At 39.3% G+C, this 15113-nt stretch overlaps 6 protein-coding genes across 9 annotated transcripts in view; 2 read left to right on the plus strand and 4 right to left on the minus strand.

Annotated features, from left to right (window-relative positions):
• Window positions 1–15113, plus strand: part of dnc (dunce) — a 167328-nt gene that overhangs the window by 53348 nt on the left and 98867 nt on the right. For 2 of the 4 annotated variants that reach the window (NM_166959.2, NM_166960.3), the window contains one exon: window positions 14948–15067. The exons of the other annotated variants lie outside the window; for them this stretch is intronic. In NM_166959.2, coding sequence (NP_726846.1) covers window positions 15011–15067 — 57 coding nt within the window. In that variant the 5' untranslated portion in view covers window positions 14948–15010. The remainder of the gene's footprint in view (window positions 1–14947; window positions 15068–15113) is intronic. 4 annotated transcript variants of the gene reach the window in all.
• On the minus strand, window positions 6343–6899 carry CG14265 (uncharacterized protein). The gene has a single exon (NM_130694.3). The coding sequence runs from the start codon at window positions 6863–6865 to the stop codon at window positions 6506–6508; it is 360 nt and encodes a 119-aa protein (NP_570050.1). The 5' UTR covers window positions 6866–6899; the 3' UTR covers window positions 6343–6505.
• ng2 (new glue 2) lies at window positions 10239–10784 on the minus strand. Its single transcript, NM_057593.4, has one exon. The coding sequence runs from the start codon at window positions 10745–10747 to the stop codon at window positions 10409–10411; it is 339 nt and encodes a 112-aa protein (NP_476941.2). The 5' UTR covers window positions 10748–10784; the 3' UTR covers window positions 10239–10408.
• ng3 (new glue 3) lies at window positions 11704–12297 on the minus strand. Its single transcript, NM_080321.1, has one exon. It carries the CDS (start codon window positions 12268–12270, stop codon window positions 11830–11832), a length of 441 nt encoding a protein of 146 aa, NP_525060.1. The 5' UTR covers window positions 12271–12297; the 3' UTR covers window positions 11704–11829.
• On the plus strand, window positions 12625–13147 carry ng1 (new glue 1). Its single transcript, NM_057307.2, has one exon. The coding sequence runs from the start codon at window positions 12663–12665 to the stop codon at window positions 12984–12986; it is 324 nt and encodes a 107-aa protein (NP_476655.1). The 5' UTR covers window positions 12625–12662; the 3' UTR covers window positions 12987–13147.
• On the minus strand, window positions 14167–14433 carry ng4 (new glue 4). The gene has a single exon (NM_057596.4). The coding sequence runs from the start codon at window positions 14399–14401 to the stop codon at window positions 14228–14230; it is 174 nt and encodes a 57-aa protein (NP_476944.1). The 5' UTR covers window positions 14402–14433; the 3' UTR covers window positions 14167–14227.

The following is a 15113-nucleotide window of genomic DNA, read 5'->3' on the forward strand; positions in this document are numbered from 1 at the left end:
CCATTGCAAGGAGCAACACAGACGGTGTGGTCAGGAGAAGGTGGTGGGTGAAGTGGTGGGTGTTGGGGGGGGGCCGGGCTAGAGGTAAGAAAAGTGGCGAAAGGAACAGCAAGGACATCGTGTTGTTGCGGCAAACTGTTGCACAAAAATACCATTGCACACTTTTGCGGACAGGTGTCCAATTCCGGCGGAATGTCGGAATCCGGACAATTCGCAAGTCCAAAGTAGCGGGGCAAATATTGTATAATTACCCAAAAACGAAGTAGTGAAAGTATTTGGGGCTTACTTACGAACAAACAGTTCTTGCTGAGGACTGCAATTTGTTTTGGGCTCCCTTCCCTTATTTCTGGCAGTGTCCTTTTCATGATGAGAACAGGACAACATCTTGAGGAGCCGTTCCCCTAGTTGAGCAGCTAGCAGGATAATCAAGCTTAGCCAGGAGCGGAAAGAATTTACGACTGTTGACAATGTGTACGAAAGTTGCGTCACTTTTTACAGCTGCCCAGAAATGAAACGACGTGTGAAAGTTACTGACAGGAGGATATGGGGATGGGGATGCATGTTTATATGGGGAGTGGGATTCTGAGGCATCCGGAGCTCCTCCGGGATCCACACTAAATTTATGCAGACTGCTTGGGAATTTACAACTATTTTTATGAAGCCAAGCGGGTGTCCTTGGACGGAACTCGAACAACTTTACGACAGCAACAACAGCCCGAATATCCTGAAAGGATAACTAAAGCAGGAGCGCCCACACATATGTATACATAGAACTTGAAAAACGGCGTAGCCCAAGAAATACGAGCTGGAACTATTGGTTTTCGTCCCAAAAAAGGATTAGGAAATTGATTTCGAAATCAATCAATCCAACCAATAAGCAGGAAGCATTTCGCCGGATGGCAATTTTATTAAAACTTTTATGGCTACCAATTCGTTTGCGTTCGAAGAAAACCGAACAATCTGAGTAAGTTCACATGCATAAATTTGGCTAAAAGTTAAACAAGTATATAGTTATTTAAATAACACATAAGGCAATTTAAGTAACATGCTAATCGCATCAGTCACTTGTTTATTTAATTTTCAAAATTCATTTACTTGGACGTAGTTCTGTTGAATTTCATCATATTTTCTCTGATTTTCGCTTCGTAGTCGCCATAAAAGCGATTGGATTGCCCCATAAAAAACATATACCACATCGGCAAATAAAGACAAGTACTGGAATATGTTTTTTTTGGTATAAAAAGTGGTTTAAGGAGCTCTCGGCCATTCGCAAACTGCCCTGCCTGGCAATCCCCAAAAATTTGTACACACATTTAGACACGCATGCAAATGGCAAATTCGCCAGTTCGTCAAATTAAGCCATTTGTATGCCCGGCCAGGCTCTGACTTCGTTTTCATTTTTCCAACCATTTCAACAGGCTTTCCAAAACACGAGAACAACCTGCACTCAAAGCACTCTAATTTCAGACGCGTTCTTATTTTGATAACCAGGCCATTTGTGGCAGCCTCTGGGAGACAAGATCTTGCCACATTATGATGAGGCCAAGTCAGAGTCGAAAAATGTCACAAATTACCTCATAACTCCTTCATTATTGCCCTGTGAAAAATGTTATTTGCTTTTTAATGGTCTAAACATTTTGTGGCCGTCAGTGGAACTAGAAATATCATTTGTATGAGAAATGTAAAAATAAATATCGAAAACTTTCCGCAACGCCGTTGGGAAATATCTTTAATCGAAGTGTGCATTTCAAGTGCTTCAACTTGAATAATGACGATGCCATCCACTTAAAAATGTAGCAATACCAGCAGTGGTAGTCTCGGTTACTTTAGCAAATCCCTAAAATGCAGCTCAAAGCCGCTTTAATTGTGTTTCATGGGCCATAGGGGTTGGGCCAAAAGGCCATTAATTTCGACCCAAAAACATGGCCATAGAAACATGGCCAGAAGAGAGCAGTTCGCATCAGCTCGATCTATTAATAGAGAAGGGTGAAGGGGGGTGAGGCTTGGGTTATTGATTTTCAGTCAGCCACAAACAAATGTGGTTTACCTGGGTAAAAAACAAAGGAAAAAAAAAACAGAAAAAAAAAAAACACAAAAACAACAAAGGAAAGGAACGGCAAGGAAAGAGATGGAAAATATTTGCCTCGTGTGTGGGTTTCGCGCACTAAAATAGACCATTGGATAAGGGGAAGGTGTGTGTGGGGCGGGGGCAGGTGTTAATTTTAAATTATTGACCAAAATGCCGGGCTTACCCACTCAATTAAGAAACCGTTAAAAATGTAAATCCATCAAACAAACGCATGACATTGCATTTACGTGCACATTAAGAGGCATTAAATATTTAATTAAATAATTAAAACTAAATAATGCACGGAGCGCTGACTAAAGATATGCAAATACGTTAATTATTCATTCAGGGTCGGCATGCCTCCACATAACGGAATCCTTGGGGCACGCTTAATAGATTAATTCAATAATAATTATGATCATTAGCTGGCGCAGATTTCAATGGAATGGATACTGAATATAAGTATAACACTACTCATTAATCCGTGGTCTTGTCTGCGGAATTGCGTGCATTGAAATGTTCAAAAAAAAAGTATATACGCATATACGCATAGTCAGTCACTTTGTTTGCGGTGGGTGCGTTGTAGTTGCTGTTCAAAGTCCAACTAACCCATGACCCCGAGGCCACGCTAACCCGTCAACGCGTTAAGTGCATGGCATTCCATTCTGACCCATAGACGTGCAAAGGAAAATTGCCGGAAAAGCGGAAGTGAAAGGGACTGACGGCTTGGCAAATAATGAAAAGTATTTTATCCGAAATATAGAAATACACCCGGTTAGATAATTACATTTTTCCCTTAAAGCTATCATATATATATATATATGCTTTTGAAATTTTGGATCAGTGGCAGAGAGTTGTTTAATATATATATATATACCACACATTTCATAAGTACACCTGCTGACTCATTCCATAAATCCTTGCTAAGTCCCCTTAATTCTCTGTTATTCTCGGAATCGGTTTTATTCGAAATTCTCTTAAATGTGACAGAGATTAGCCGTGGCTAAAATCCACTGATGATGAACAGTTGTAAATGTCGCAATCGCTGTCAAATTGCTGGGGAAACCGAAAGATTGATGATGTTGACTGAGAGAATGGTGGTGATATAGGGGGGGGGGGGATTTAATTAGCCCAGCTGAAAGTTATTCAACCTCTTTTTTCCCCGGAATTCGGGACATGCCGTTGTCCTTTTTCAATTGAAGCCATTTCGGTGTGGATAGCTTGGAAAATTGATCCTTATTGTAATGGAGTCGGCTTTTTGATTCTTGCATTTGATTGATGCATAGACGTGGCGCGGTGCTAATTGATTGATTGATTGACAACGATTGAAATGCCAGCATAATTGGAGTCACCTTACCAAGAATTTCGAAAAAAAAGAACGGCGACAAACATGAAAATCTCAGTGGGTGTCTCTGGGCACAGAGACACAACCACACACTGAGTGGCACAATTAGGACGCAATTCAAACAGCCGGCAGACATGTCAAAAGTTCCTTTATTGGTTTAGCACATTCAGGAAATGGCAAAGGCAATGCCAGCAAAATAACAAAATAAAACAGGATAGAGCAAAAAAAGAGAAGGAAATCCTGGCAAAAAAAAAACTAAACAAAACTAGAACTGAACTAAGTTGAGGGTGTATTCAATGATTGGTCAAGTAGACAATAGTCGCTCAGAAATTGTTAATAAATTTACGTAGAAGAACATACTATCTTCTAGTTTACAGATGCAGTTTAAGATATAGTTAACAGAATCTTCAAGTACCGAAAAAATTATGAAAATTCTATTCCAGCTGTTGAAGGGTATTGAAAATTTCCAAAAACCAAAGGAGGTCAGAGGAAATTTCTCTATCCATCTGCTATCCACCCACTTCCGTTCCCCCGATTTTGCCCTTCTATATCCGCCTGTCTGTCTATCTGTCTATTTGTCTGTCTGCGTGTCTTTTGCCTGTCTGCGTTGGCATGTACACAACATGCGGGCTTCGAATGTGCACTGAGAGAAATAACCTTAGATTACTAAGAACCACTTTGATTTATATTGTGCATTTGACTGTCGCCAAATAGATCACTAACTCGCTATGACATATATATATATATATATATATAAGTGTTCTTCAAACAATATACATTTATTTGAGCGCTTAATGGTTAACTAATATATTTTCCGAGTGCAGAGATGCCGATTTCGTGTCCGGCTGTCTGTTTTCTGTCTTGGCCAACACGCAGTGCCTTGACCACACCTCCGACCTGACCACGCCCACCACAAACGCCACCCCCCCCCCCCCCCTTTAGGTTGGCAAAAAGCAGAAGGACGAACCCAGAAAAACCAAAAGAAAAACAACATTCTACTAACTGATTAAATTTATGCGCCCTTTGCATACGAAATACGGAAGGCAAGCCAGAGGAAAAAACCAAATTAGCCAAAGCAATTTGGCCAGAAGTACGAGGGAAGTGGGACAAGCTAAACTAATTGTTTCTCGCAGGACCTTTTCTTAGAAGACTTAGAAGCAGACTCAAGTGTAAGTTAACGTGAGACAACTGAACTTCAGTAGTATATTGCCATTAAAAATGGTCTTGAACTTAAGTTAATTTGTACTCAGCGTTATAAAGGCAAAATAACTTATATTCGAACATTAGAACATAATCGTTCAGTGCTTTCATAATATTTTCACATCTTGTGGTATTTCATTAAGGAAAGAACTGCTAAGAATTCAATTGACTTTTGTATTATCCATCCCAGCCACACACTTGTTGATTTAAGTTACCCACTTTTCACTTATTTTTCCCCACTAAGACACTTGTCTTCCGTCAGCTCTCAAATTTAAGCTTCACAGCTGGCAGCCATTGTGAGACGCAAAAAAAGAAAAAAAGAAAAAAAAAAAAGCTGTGGAGCTGAAGAACATAAAATTACCCAACATATCCACGAAGCTTATAGTATGTTCCAATTTCTTGTGGGCGCGCGCTGATGGCCTCAAGTATTTGCAAAATAATAAGCAGTAAGCTAAATTTCGGAAGAATTGGGCGCTGGTACAATAACAATAATACGAGAGCAGAAAACCACGAGAAAAGCATAAAAAGCATACAAAAACAACAAAAAAAAACCGACATGAACAAACAAGGAGTAATTGTATGCCCGTCTCTTTCCACGCCCACATAGCCGTCTCTTTCTTCTTGGTGGTTTATGGGCAAAACACATTTATTCGTATTATTCGTGTGCATGTGCGTATGATACGTATTATATACATGAGTCACGTCGAGCATATCAACATCAATGGTCACAAAGCGCATCATATCAATGTACATAAGTACAGTTTGTCCTCGGGGAAACGGACAGGATGTACGTTAAATGAATAAATAACTTTGGTTGAGATTCTTACAGCAATTTAAGGCACTAATGTTTCTGACGACTCAAAATAAGTGGGAAATTTTTAAGTTATTAAATAAGTTTTTACACTGCAATTGCCTTTTGGCAACCCACTGTCTCCAGTCGCCTCTCTCGCTTCCGCTTTTGTCTCTTTCTAATGCTTCTTTATTTGTCAGAAGACGAATGTCACCATCACGCATATTTCTCGTTTCTTTTTTTTTCACTCCCGCTTTTTGCGCCTCCCTGGCGTTTCGATGGAGAAATGAAGGAGCAACAATGTTTCTCATACTCACATACATACATACATACATACAACCATTTCCAAGGATATGATGTGTGCATATGTATGTGAGTACGCAACTGAAAGAACATGTGAACAATATAGGTGGGTTCCTAAATGTATGCGCCACATAGTCTCGCCGTATTGCTTTCGAGATGATAAACTTCTTACCAAGCGTATTTTGCATTCAAAGGGAGTTCGCCAGAAACTCGACTATCAGATACCTGTTACTCGGACTTTTTATGCGCTCGAATTGTTGATGGATTTCGATGGTCGAGGTCTCCGATTTGGATTGGCAATGGGAATGAGTACTGCAAATGGAAAGGGACTCGGAATGGGGCAGCTTGATGGCTTTTGGCTTTTGGCTTTTGCCTTTTGCCTTTTGACTTGCGTAGTCCTTCAACTTGTTGCTTTTTATTGCAGCCCGTGCGACGGCGGTGGGTCATGCCCATTTCATTTCTGAGCGTAACTTTAACCCTTCAACCTTGGAGCAACAACAAAAGCAATCAAGCTAACCGATTCAGTGCACTCGAATGGTGCCCGTTAAATTAAAGTCTTGCCCTTTTTTTTTTCTTTCCAAATTGTCTTGCTGCCCCAGACCGCAAATAAATTGAAAGTGCCTTTGGAATATTTTTCATGCAATAACCATAGCCGGGAATATATTAAATTGGCGATCCCGAGGATCAACAGAGAGTGTTGGAAAAAAAAAAACGTTGAAAGTCCTGTCTAGGCCGGAATGGGTGGATTCAAGTGGATTCTAGTGGATTCCCCCACCCCCCTCCAATCGCGGTTTCCAGTCTAACCCCTGTTGCGCCTGCGCTGGGCGCGCCTGCGAGCGGCAGCAGCACGTCTCCTGCGTGCGGCACGACGCCTCCTGCGAGCGGCACGCCTCCTTCTGGCGGCAGCCTTCTTCTTGGATGAACTGCTGGAGCTAGAGGACGAGCTGCTGGAACTGGTGGACGAATCGCTGCTGCTGCTGCTGGCCTCGGTGGTGTCCGAGGATGAGGAGGAGGTGCTGGCCGAGGTTGTCGAAGTGCTTGAGCCCGTAGCGGTGGTCGACTCGGTGCTGGTGCTGGTTTCCGTGGTGGGGCTGGTGCCCGTAGCGCTGTACAGGGCACAGATCAGTACGACTGCTAATAGCAGCCAGTGGAGCTTCATATTGAGTCAAAGTTAATCGAAAGACTGGATGGTCTAATCCAGGCGCCGTTTACCCTATTTATAGGTGCCAATGGGCCTCTCTGCGTCATTGAGGCCTAACAATATTAACAAAACAAAACAACATACGTTAGAACGAATTCGGATTTTTTTGTTTGTTTTTCATTTTTTTTCAATTATTTTTTTTTTTTTTTATTTCGGTGACACTCGCTCTTTAACAGCTACAATATTTGCACAAATGCCGAATATTTGCCCAGCCAAAAGTCGCAATTATATTAGGCAAGCCATATTACGCTAGCCAACATATTTCGCATTGCCCGCTTACTATTTACTAATTTTGTTCTACGGGGAATCTTCATTCATCGATTTCATTGTTCATTGATCAAATTTCATTGTGAGCAGGTGAACATCTATCTGCCAATGTTGGGTCTGACTTCAAAGCAATAGGCGTTGTCAAACAAAAAGGCAAATTTACGCGGCATTGAATGTGAACTTTGTTTGAAATTCAACAATGTTATATTAGACGAATGAAACGTTTCGAGGTGCCACCACATGTGTTTTAATATTCTCTTTGAAGATTAAATATTGGTCTTTAAATATTTATATACACAAACATCCACCAATTAAGTTAACGGAGTTCCAATTGAAACCAATCAATATAGTCTTAAAAACGTTTTAAAAACTATCGATTTCAGAAACATAAAAGTTAACTTAAGCTGTTGCAAAAAAAAAAAAAAATTGAGACTCATTCAACTTTATCTGAACATTTCGGTGCGCTTGCCATTTTTTTTCCCAGATTTATAAAATACTCTGAAGTAAACAATTAAATATTTAGCTACAGCTCTTAATAGCTTCGTTCGCGTTTGCTTTTTGCTTTTTATGCGCATGTTAGTAAGTGTTCCTTGCAAAATCGATGGAAACGGAAACGGAAATGAAAATATTGTAGAAATGGAAAAATGACACTCTACATTGCCTGTACTCAACTCGTCACTGCAACTTTAACTTTAACGATAACGAACTGTGGGTTTTCTGGGTCTGCTGGCTTTCCATCAATTAGAATCAATCAATCAACGTGCATAATTAAACTGCTCATTAGGCCCAAAGTAACGCCGGCAATCCACAGGCGGTCTCAGATTCCACAGACGGTTCGAAAATCAAGTGAAATGGCCACATGGCACCGCCATGGATAAATCCAACTAACTACCATTTCCAAGCCGACACCATATGGGTCCACGTGTCGCATTTTCCTTCACAAACAAGCTGAATGTCATTCACGTATTTGCGTATTTAATTGGCCCAAAAACAAACGCGCGCACAGTGCAGAGGGAAATTTCTTGCTTGCATTGCAGCTGTCTGTCAGTATTTTGCGAATTTATTTGTCCAAATGGCAAATGGCAAAAATTACTTCGGCAATATGAAAGATAATTCTTAACTGAATAGAAAGACGATTGATTTCGCATTACTATTTATATTTGATGAAACTTACCAATTGTAGGGTAATTCATTCGATTTAACTCCCCGACTTTGCCTTGAATCTTGGATTTGTTCATTAATTCAGTGGGCGCAGGACATTTTGCCCAGGACATTTGGGGGCAGCTCAGCGATGTGCCATTGCCCCCCCATTCCATCATACCCATATCGACCTTTATGTCACGGCGGTGCGTCCACAGCAAGTCAGTGTTTTCATTGTGATCCATTGTGAGGGACTTCCCAGCAAAATTAATGGCATTCGCTTGTTGGTTGTTTTCTTTTTATTGTATTTTTTTTGGCAAGAGTAACAGGAACTGGATTTACTCGAATCAATCAATAAAATAACTCGACACGAGTTTGCGGAATAACTTTGTATACAGCATGAATACACATCAAAAATCGTAGATAGATACATACATACTAACCTTGCAGGTTTGTGTTTTTTTTTTTTTATATTTTAATTATGGTCAGCATATGAACATTATTTATGTGTAACGTTGAATATCTAAAATTGACCGATAAAACATTCAATTCTTCATAGTACTAAACTACTGTTATTTCGGTCTATTGTAACGAATTTGTGTATACTGCCCCTGGGTATTGAAAGACGCAAAGGTCGGTGGGGCGTTTCGAGGATGTGGCAAAAGGATACACAGGATGTGGGCCATCGATGCTCCAATGCGTATGGCTGCATACCCGAAGCAGATCTCGAATTATTTGCCATCAAAACGCTATTGATTTATTAATGCCGGTCATCATTCGACAAGTCGAGGAAGTTTTACCCGGTTGTTGGAAATGCCCTCCCGCATCATACACATTAATTTTGCAAATGTCTCAATAAAAATCAATAACAAATATACGTACATATATTCTGCTTTATGGCTCAATCGGGCGGACTGTGTAGCAAAAAAACAAAAAAAAAGCTCGTTTGCTGGACAAAAAATGATTGAGGACTTGTCTTTCGATTTGTTGAAATTGCAGAATTCTTGATTTTCTTGATTTAAGCCATCTTTTTTATGATTTTGTTGTGTTGATTTTAGATTTTCATATGCACTTCATGTGTTAAAGTCTGCTGAAGGTTTTTTGAAATGTTGGAGAAACTGGAGTGTCTCAGTTTTGTTACAATGGCTGCAAAAACTTTGAGTTTATTCTTGCATATCCAAAGGGTCGTTTTCAACCAGTCCGCAAACTATGCTTTAATAAAATGACAATAATTAATTGCGGAATGGCAACTCACAAGAGTTTTAGCTGCCTGTTTGCTCAGTAGTGGTCTTCGTGCTCGAAAATATTCTGGGCACCACCTGACTCGCCTCTTTTGTTATGGAATTCGTGGCTGTTGTTTTCCGTTTTTTTCTCTTAATGTTTTTCCTCTCACATACATACATACATACATATATGTACCTATATATATATATATGTGTGTGAGTGTGCGGTATCTATGGCAACAGCTTTTCGAATTTCCCCATTCGCTTTTTTGGGCTGAAAAGTTTTTGCTTACGAGTATTTTGCCGCTTGCACAAATTTTCCTTTTGGGGCTTTTGCGGGTTTCCTCGAGTTCGGTTTTGTGCTAATGGATTTCAATGGAAACGCAACTTTTGAGGCCCAGAAAAGCCTTGACGAATAAATGTTTAATGCTCGTCTGCATTTTAATCAACTTATTAAAAAGGATTTCAGATTTCGCATTCACATTCAGATGATCATGAATAAAATATTTGTTCTGAAAATTAATATAAAATGATTAGCTAAATCACTATAGATGTTAAAAAAAATATACAAGAACTTACACATTTATGCGCATCATATATTTATTTATAAAGTAAAGGCATTTCAAATGTTTAAACAATTGTGCAAAACAACTAGTTGCTAAATTTTGTTTGGCCAATAACTGAATAAATAACATTTGACTGACATGTCACAAAATATGTATATTTTTTTATGATTTCTTAATTGACTTGTAAAAGAATTATTGTAGTGTTAGTTAAGCTTATGGACTAAGAAATAAAAAAAAAAGAAAACAATTGGTTCCTGGGGTTCAGCATTGAGAGTGGCGTGGATTTTCTATTGGTCCTGGATCTCTTATTCTTCCGATCTGCGGTTTCTACTGCTGCGACCATTGCGGCTCCTGAGACCCCTTCTCCTTGTGATTTTCCTGACCTTCTTTGGCCTCTTGACCTTTCGCTTATAGTGAGTGACAGTCTTCTTTTTTGAGCTCGAGGAAGGTGAGGCTGTTGTTGTGGTGGCCGAAGCGGAAGTGGTGGTGGTGGCCGAAGCGGAAGTAGTGGTGGTCGCCGAAGCGGAAGTAGTGGTAGTGGCCGAGGCGGAGGTGGACGTGGTGGTTGTGGACGCCTCCGACTCGTGGATCATCACACAGCCGAGGAAGGTGGCGAGAAGTACGAGTACCACGGTGATCTTCATGGTGAGCAAATGCTACAATAGATGCCTTGCTACTGATGCTGTCTTGAAGAACGAAAGCCAGCTTTTATAGTAGTCTTCTCTACTGGGTTTATCCTCTTCGGCCAAACTGTGTCAGCCAAAGAAAAGATGTTATTTTTGGCCAAACAAAAATTCGCTATTTTTCGTATTGGCACAATTGTTTAAACAGATAAAATTTGCACATGTACAAGAGGCATGATAATCTATTTTTGTATGGAGCTTGTCATTTTGCGAAAATTTATTAACTGTTATTATAAAAATCACTTAAGCCACTAATGCCAACGGAAGTCTAGTTTTGTCAACCGTTACTTGGTTTTTAAATAAATGCAAATGACTTAGGTTAAATCTATATACGATAAACGCATTGTAAAAACTGCAGAAAAATTCAACTTTATATACTATACTATATATATAGATTCTTTACTATATATATACTATATACTATACTATATTCAACTATATATTCTGCCACTTAAATAATTTCCCCTAAAAAGTATACTACGGCTTTTAAAACACGGAACACATCAGCTTTAAACTTATTCTCTTAAGCAAATAATGGAAAAATATTAACCAATTAAAATGATTTTGCCATAAATTGTTTACTTTCATTTGTAGCTTGTCTGAATTATAGACAAACAAACACATTGTGTACGTAGCTTAGGAAAGCGCTATTATTAACTATATTAAATAACGTCTGGGGTAGATAATAATACTTAAGATTATAATATATAGCATTTATTGTAGGAGTATGCCCTTTATATTTTTTCTGAAAGTAACTATTTGATCAAAATTTCAATGGTTAATTATACGTTGTAACGAACTTGACATACACTTTAAACAACAAGTGATGCTTCTTATCTCGATCTGTTTTGTAAAGTAAATGCATAAGTAAAAGCATAAGTAAATGCTTTAAGCGGCATTGATAAGCAGAATGAACTAATATCGAAATATTCATTTTATTTGCCTTAAGTGTTTTGAACGGAAAAAAGAAAACCAAAAAGAAAAACTACATTTTCAAAGGCGTCACGATCAGATCAGTTGGTTTGTTGTACAAGATGTGGTCACTAAGACAGGCGTCGGGCACTTCGGGCTCTCCTGCGGCGGATGCGACTGTTACCACTGCGGCTACTGGTGCTGCCACTGCTGCTACTGCTGCTACTGCTGCGGCGACGACGACGGCTGCGTGTGCTGGTGCGATCGGTAGAGCTTTCGTCGTCGTCGGCCTTGTGCCTATAGATATGTCGTATCCGCTTTGGCCTATAAACATGACGTGTATAGTGATACGTCCTCTTCTTCTTTTTACTCTTTGAGGAGGAGGACGAAGTGGTTGTGGTAGCCGCTGTGGTAGTAGTTGTATCCGACGCAGTGGTTGTCGTGGCCGAGGCGGAAGTGGTGGTGGTAGCCGAAGCAGAAGTTGAGGTTGTGGTGGCCGTGGAGCCACCTGTCTGTGGGATTAGCAGACAGGCAACGGTGGCCAGAAGTAAAAGAACACAGGAGTAGCGCATGTTGGATGGCCAGTGGCTGGACAACTGATGTCTGCAGCCAGAGGCCGTGGTCTTTTATACTAATTACCACAGTTAAGCAATTACGTAACAAAATCTTTCATATCTTTTGCGTAGCGAATATAAATTGGACATACATAATTGGGCATTTCTTAAAAGTTATATTATATATTTGCACTTAACTTACTTGACTGTTTGAACAATTGGGCACAATGAACAATTGACAAACTTGCGGGTTTTTTGTTCTGCAAAAACGCTCCCTTTGTTTTGGCCAAAACTGTTGACAAAAATTTGCAAAAGAGGATAAACCCAGTTGAGAAGACTACTATAAAAGCTGGCTTTCGTTCTTCAAGACAGCATCAGTAGCAAGGCATCTATTGTAGCATTTGCTCACCATGAAGATCACCGTGGTACTCGTACTTCTCGCCACCTTCCTCGGCTGTGTGATGATCCACGAGTCGGAGGCGTCCACAACCACCACGTCCACCTCCGCCTCGGCCACTACCACTACTTCCGCTTCGGCGACCACCACTACTTCCGCTTCGGCCACCACCACCACTTCCGCTTCGGCCACCACAACAACAGCCTCACCTTCCTCGAGCTCAAAAAAGAAGACTGTCACTCACTATAAGCGAAAGGTCAAGAGGCCAAAGAAGGTCAGGAAAATCACAAGGAGAAGGGGTCTCAGGAGCCGCAATGGTCGCAGATCCGATGAATGAAAGATCCACAGGACCAATAGGAAATCCACTCCAATCCCAATGCTGAACCCAATGACAACCATAGCACTTAACTTTTGAATAGTTTATAATGAAATAGCAATATTGTTCGTTTATAAGGCAAATATATAAATCAATGAAATAGTATTTCTCATGTTGAATTTCTGCATTTTTTCAAATCAGTTTAAAATGTTTTTTTTTTTTTGGTTGACAGATTGACTGAATGTAAAGTTATCAGTAGTTGAAAAAGTTTGTGTTAATTATATGTATTTATTTAGTAATATTACGGCTGATCATAGTTGCATTTTCAAAATTCTAAGAATTGTATGATCTTTCGCTCATATATCATTTAGGTTAGTAACTTTTCTCACTTATAAAATGAAAGCTTTAATAAACAATCATCCCGCAAAAGTGTGCTACAAAAAAAAAGCTGTGTTTTGTGCTGCTTTTGTCTCTTGAACAAACAAAAAATAGAGATTAACTTAAAACGTATAATGCTTAATTTGTTTACCTTAGCTTATGTAGCATTCATGTTTGGACTTCGCAAATATCCGAATGCAAAAATTTTGGTAAGCAATAAAGATTGCTATGTTTTCGAGGTCAACTGGCGTCGTCTACAATTGAATACTATTGTATATTTGAACCATTGCAAATGGGTTTTCTGTCAATTGTTTAAATATTTGAATATTTTTGCTTGATTATATTTAAATGCAAAAATGTATGCGAACTTTCTCTTTCACTTGTTCAAAGATGTTTTGTCTATGTGGCGTCGTATAAATTTAGCTGGTCTGTACAATTATTTTCTATAATAACCCAGTCTATGACCATTTTGGTCTTTCCCACAAGTCTGTTTAAATAATAATAGGCTGATGATAGGATCATGTTTTTGCTAAACAATTGTTTGATTAATATTTACGATTAATCTTTACGTTTTAAATCCATTGATTATTTACCCTTTAAATCCAACGATTAATATTTACGTTTTAAAGCCATTGATTAATATTTACCCTTTAATTATGTTTTCAATTTGATTACTTAACTTGAGATTTTTTAATTTGAACGCACAGATAAATGCAAACCAAACTTGAGCAAGATCATGTTTTTCAACATGACGTTCCAATTTTGCCCATTAGTTTATCATAGATATATTCGCTTAATTAATATTCAACATACACAACGCTTTATTCAAGACTTTTTAACAAACAAAAAAAAAAATTAAACAAAAAGGAAACACCAGCATACTCTCAATACTGAAAGTAGTCATGCTTCTGAAAGTCGGTGAAGGAATCGATGTAGTCCTCGGGATGATAGTCAATGCTTTGGTAAGCGACATCAGGCTCCGTAAAGTCCTCGACCTTATAAAAAATTTTACATACGAGCAGCCAGGGCAGGACTATTAGCAGCAGTTTCCATTCCATTATCTCTCTCGCCCAAAATAACAGCGGTTTCTGCGATGACCGACGAAGTACTAATTAAGGGGAAGCTAAAGTGTATAAAGCTTCCATATAGCCATATAGCTATATAGCCACACAGCCAGGATGTGGGTCAGTTTGTGCAGCTGGCGTCTGTCCCTGTACAAGCTCAAATATGTGACTAACCCACTTTCATCCGCACAGCCAGCCGCCAGGTGGAATACTTTCAGGCGGGCGAAAAAAAAAAAAGAATCGAAAATGGGGGAAAGTAAGTGGCCAAGCGCTATGGCCAAGTCGAAATGCGAATTTAAACGCTAATTGACATAGAAATGCGTCGGGGAATGTAAAACTTAACGGAATATTAAACAAAATTGTCATAAAGAAACTATTTGAGCGAGAATTGCAGTTAAGGAAGTGGATGTATATGTATATAGAGTAAGGTATAGTAGGTACTTAGTTATTTAAAATCTTTAAAATATTTCTTATTTAGAATAAATTATATTTGTAGCAACTGTTTCCTAATTCGCTTTTTTCTCCATTCTTTCTTTACAGATCTCGGCTTGATAGAAAAAAAAAATGTTTTCGCGCAACAGATAGCTCCCAACCGAAGTGGGAATGATGCGATTGGCGCGATTTACGCAGGGTTTCTCGTTTAACAAGAATGTGGCCAAGGTGGTGGGGGAAATGGGCTTCAAAACAGCCGTTTATATGCTCTTTT

This window comes from Drosophila melanogaster, chromosome X (assembly GCF_000001215.4).
Source record: "Drosophila melanogaster chromosome X".
Classification (NCBI taxonomy): Eukaryota; Metazoa; Arthropoda; class Insecta; order Diptera; family Drosophilidae; genus Drosophila; species Drosophila melanogaster.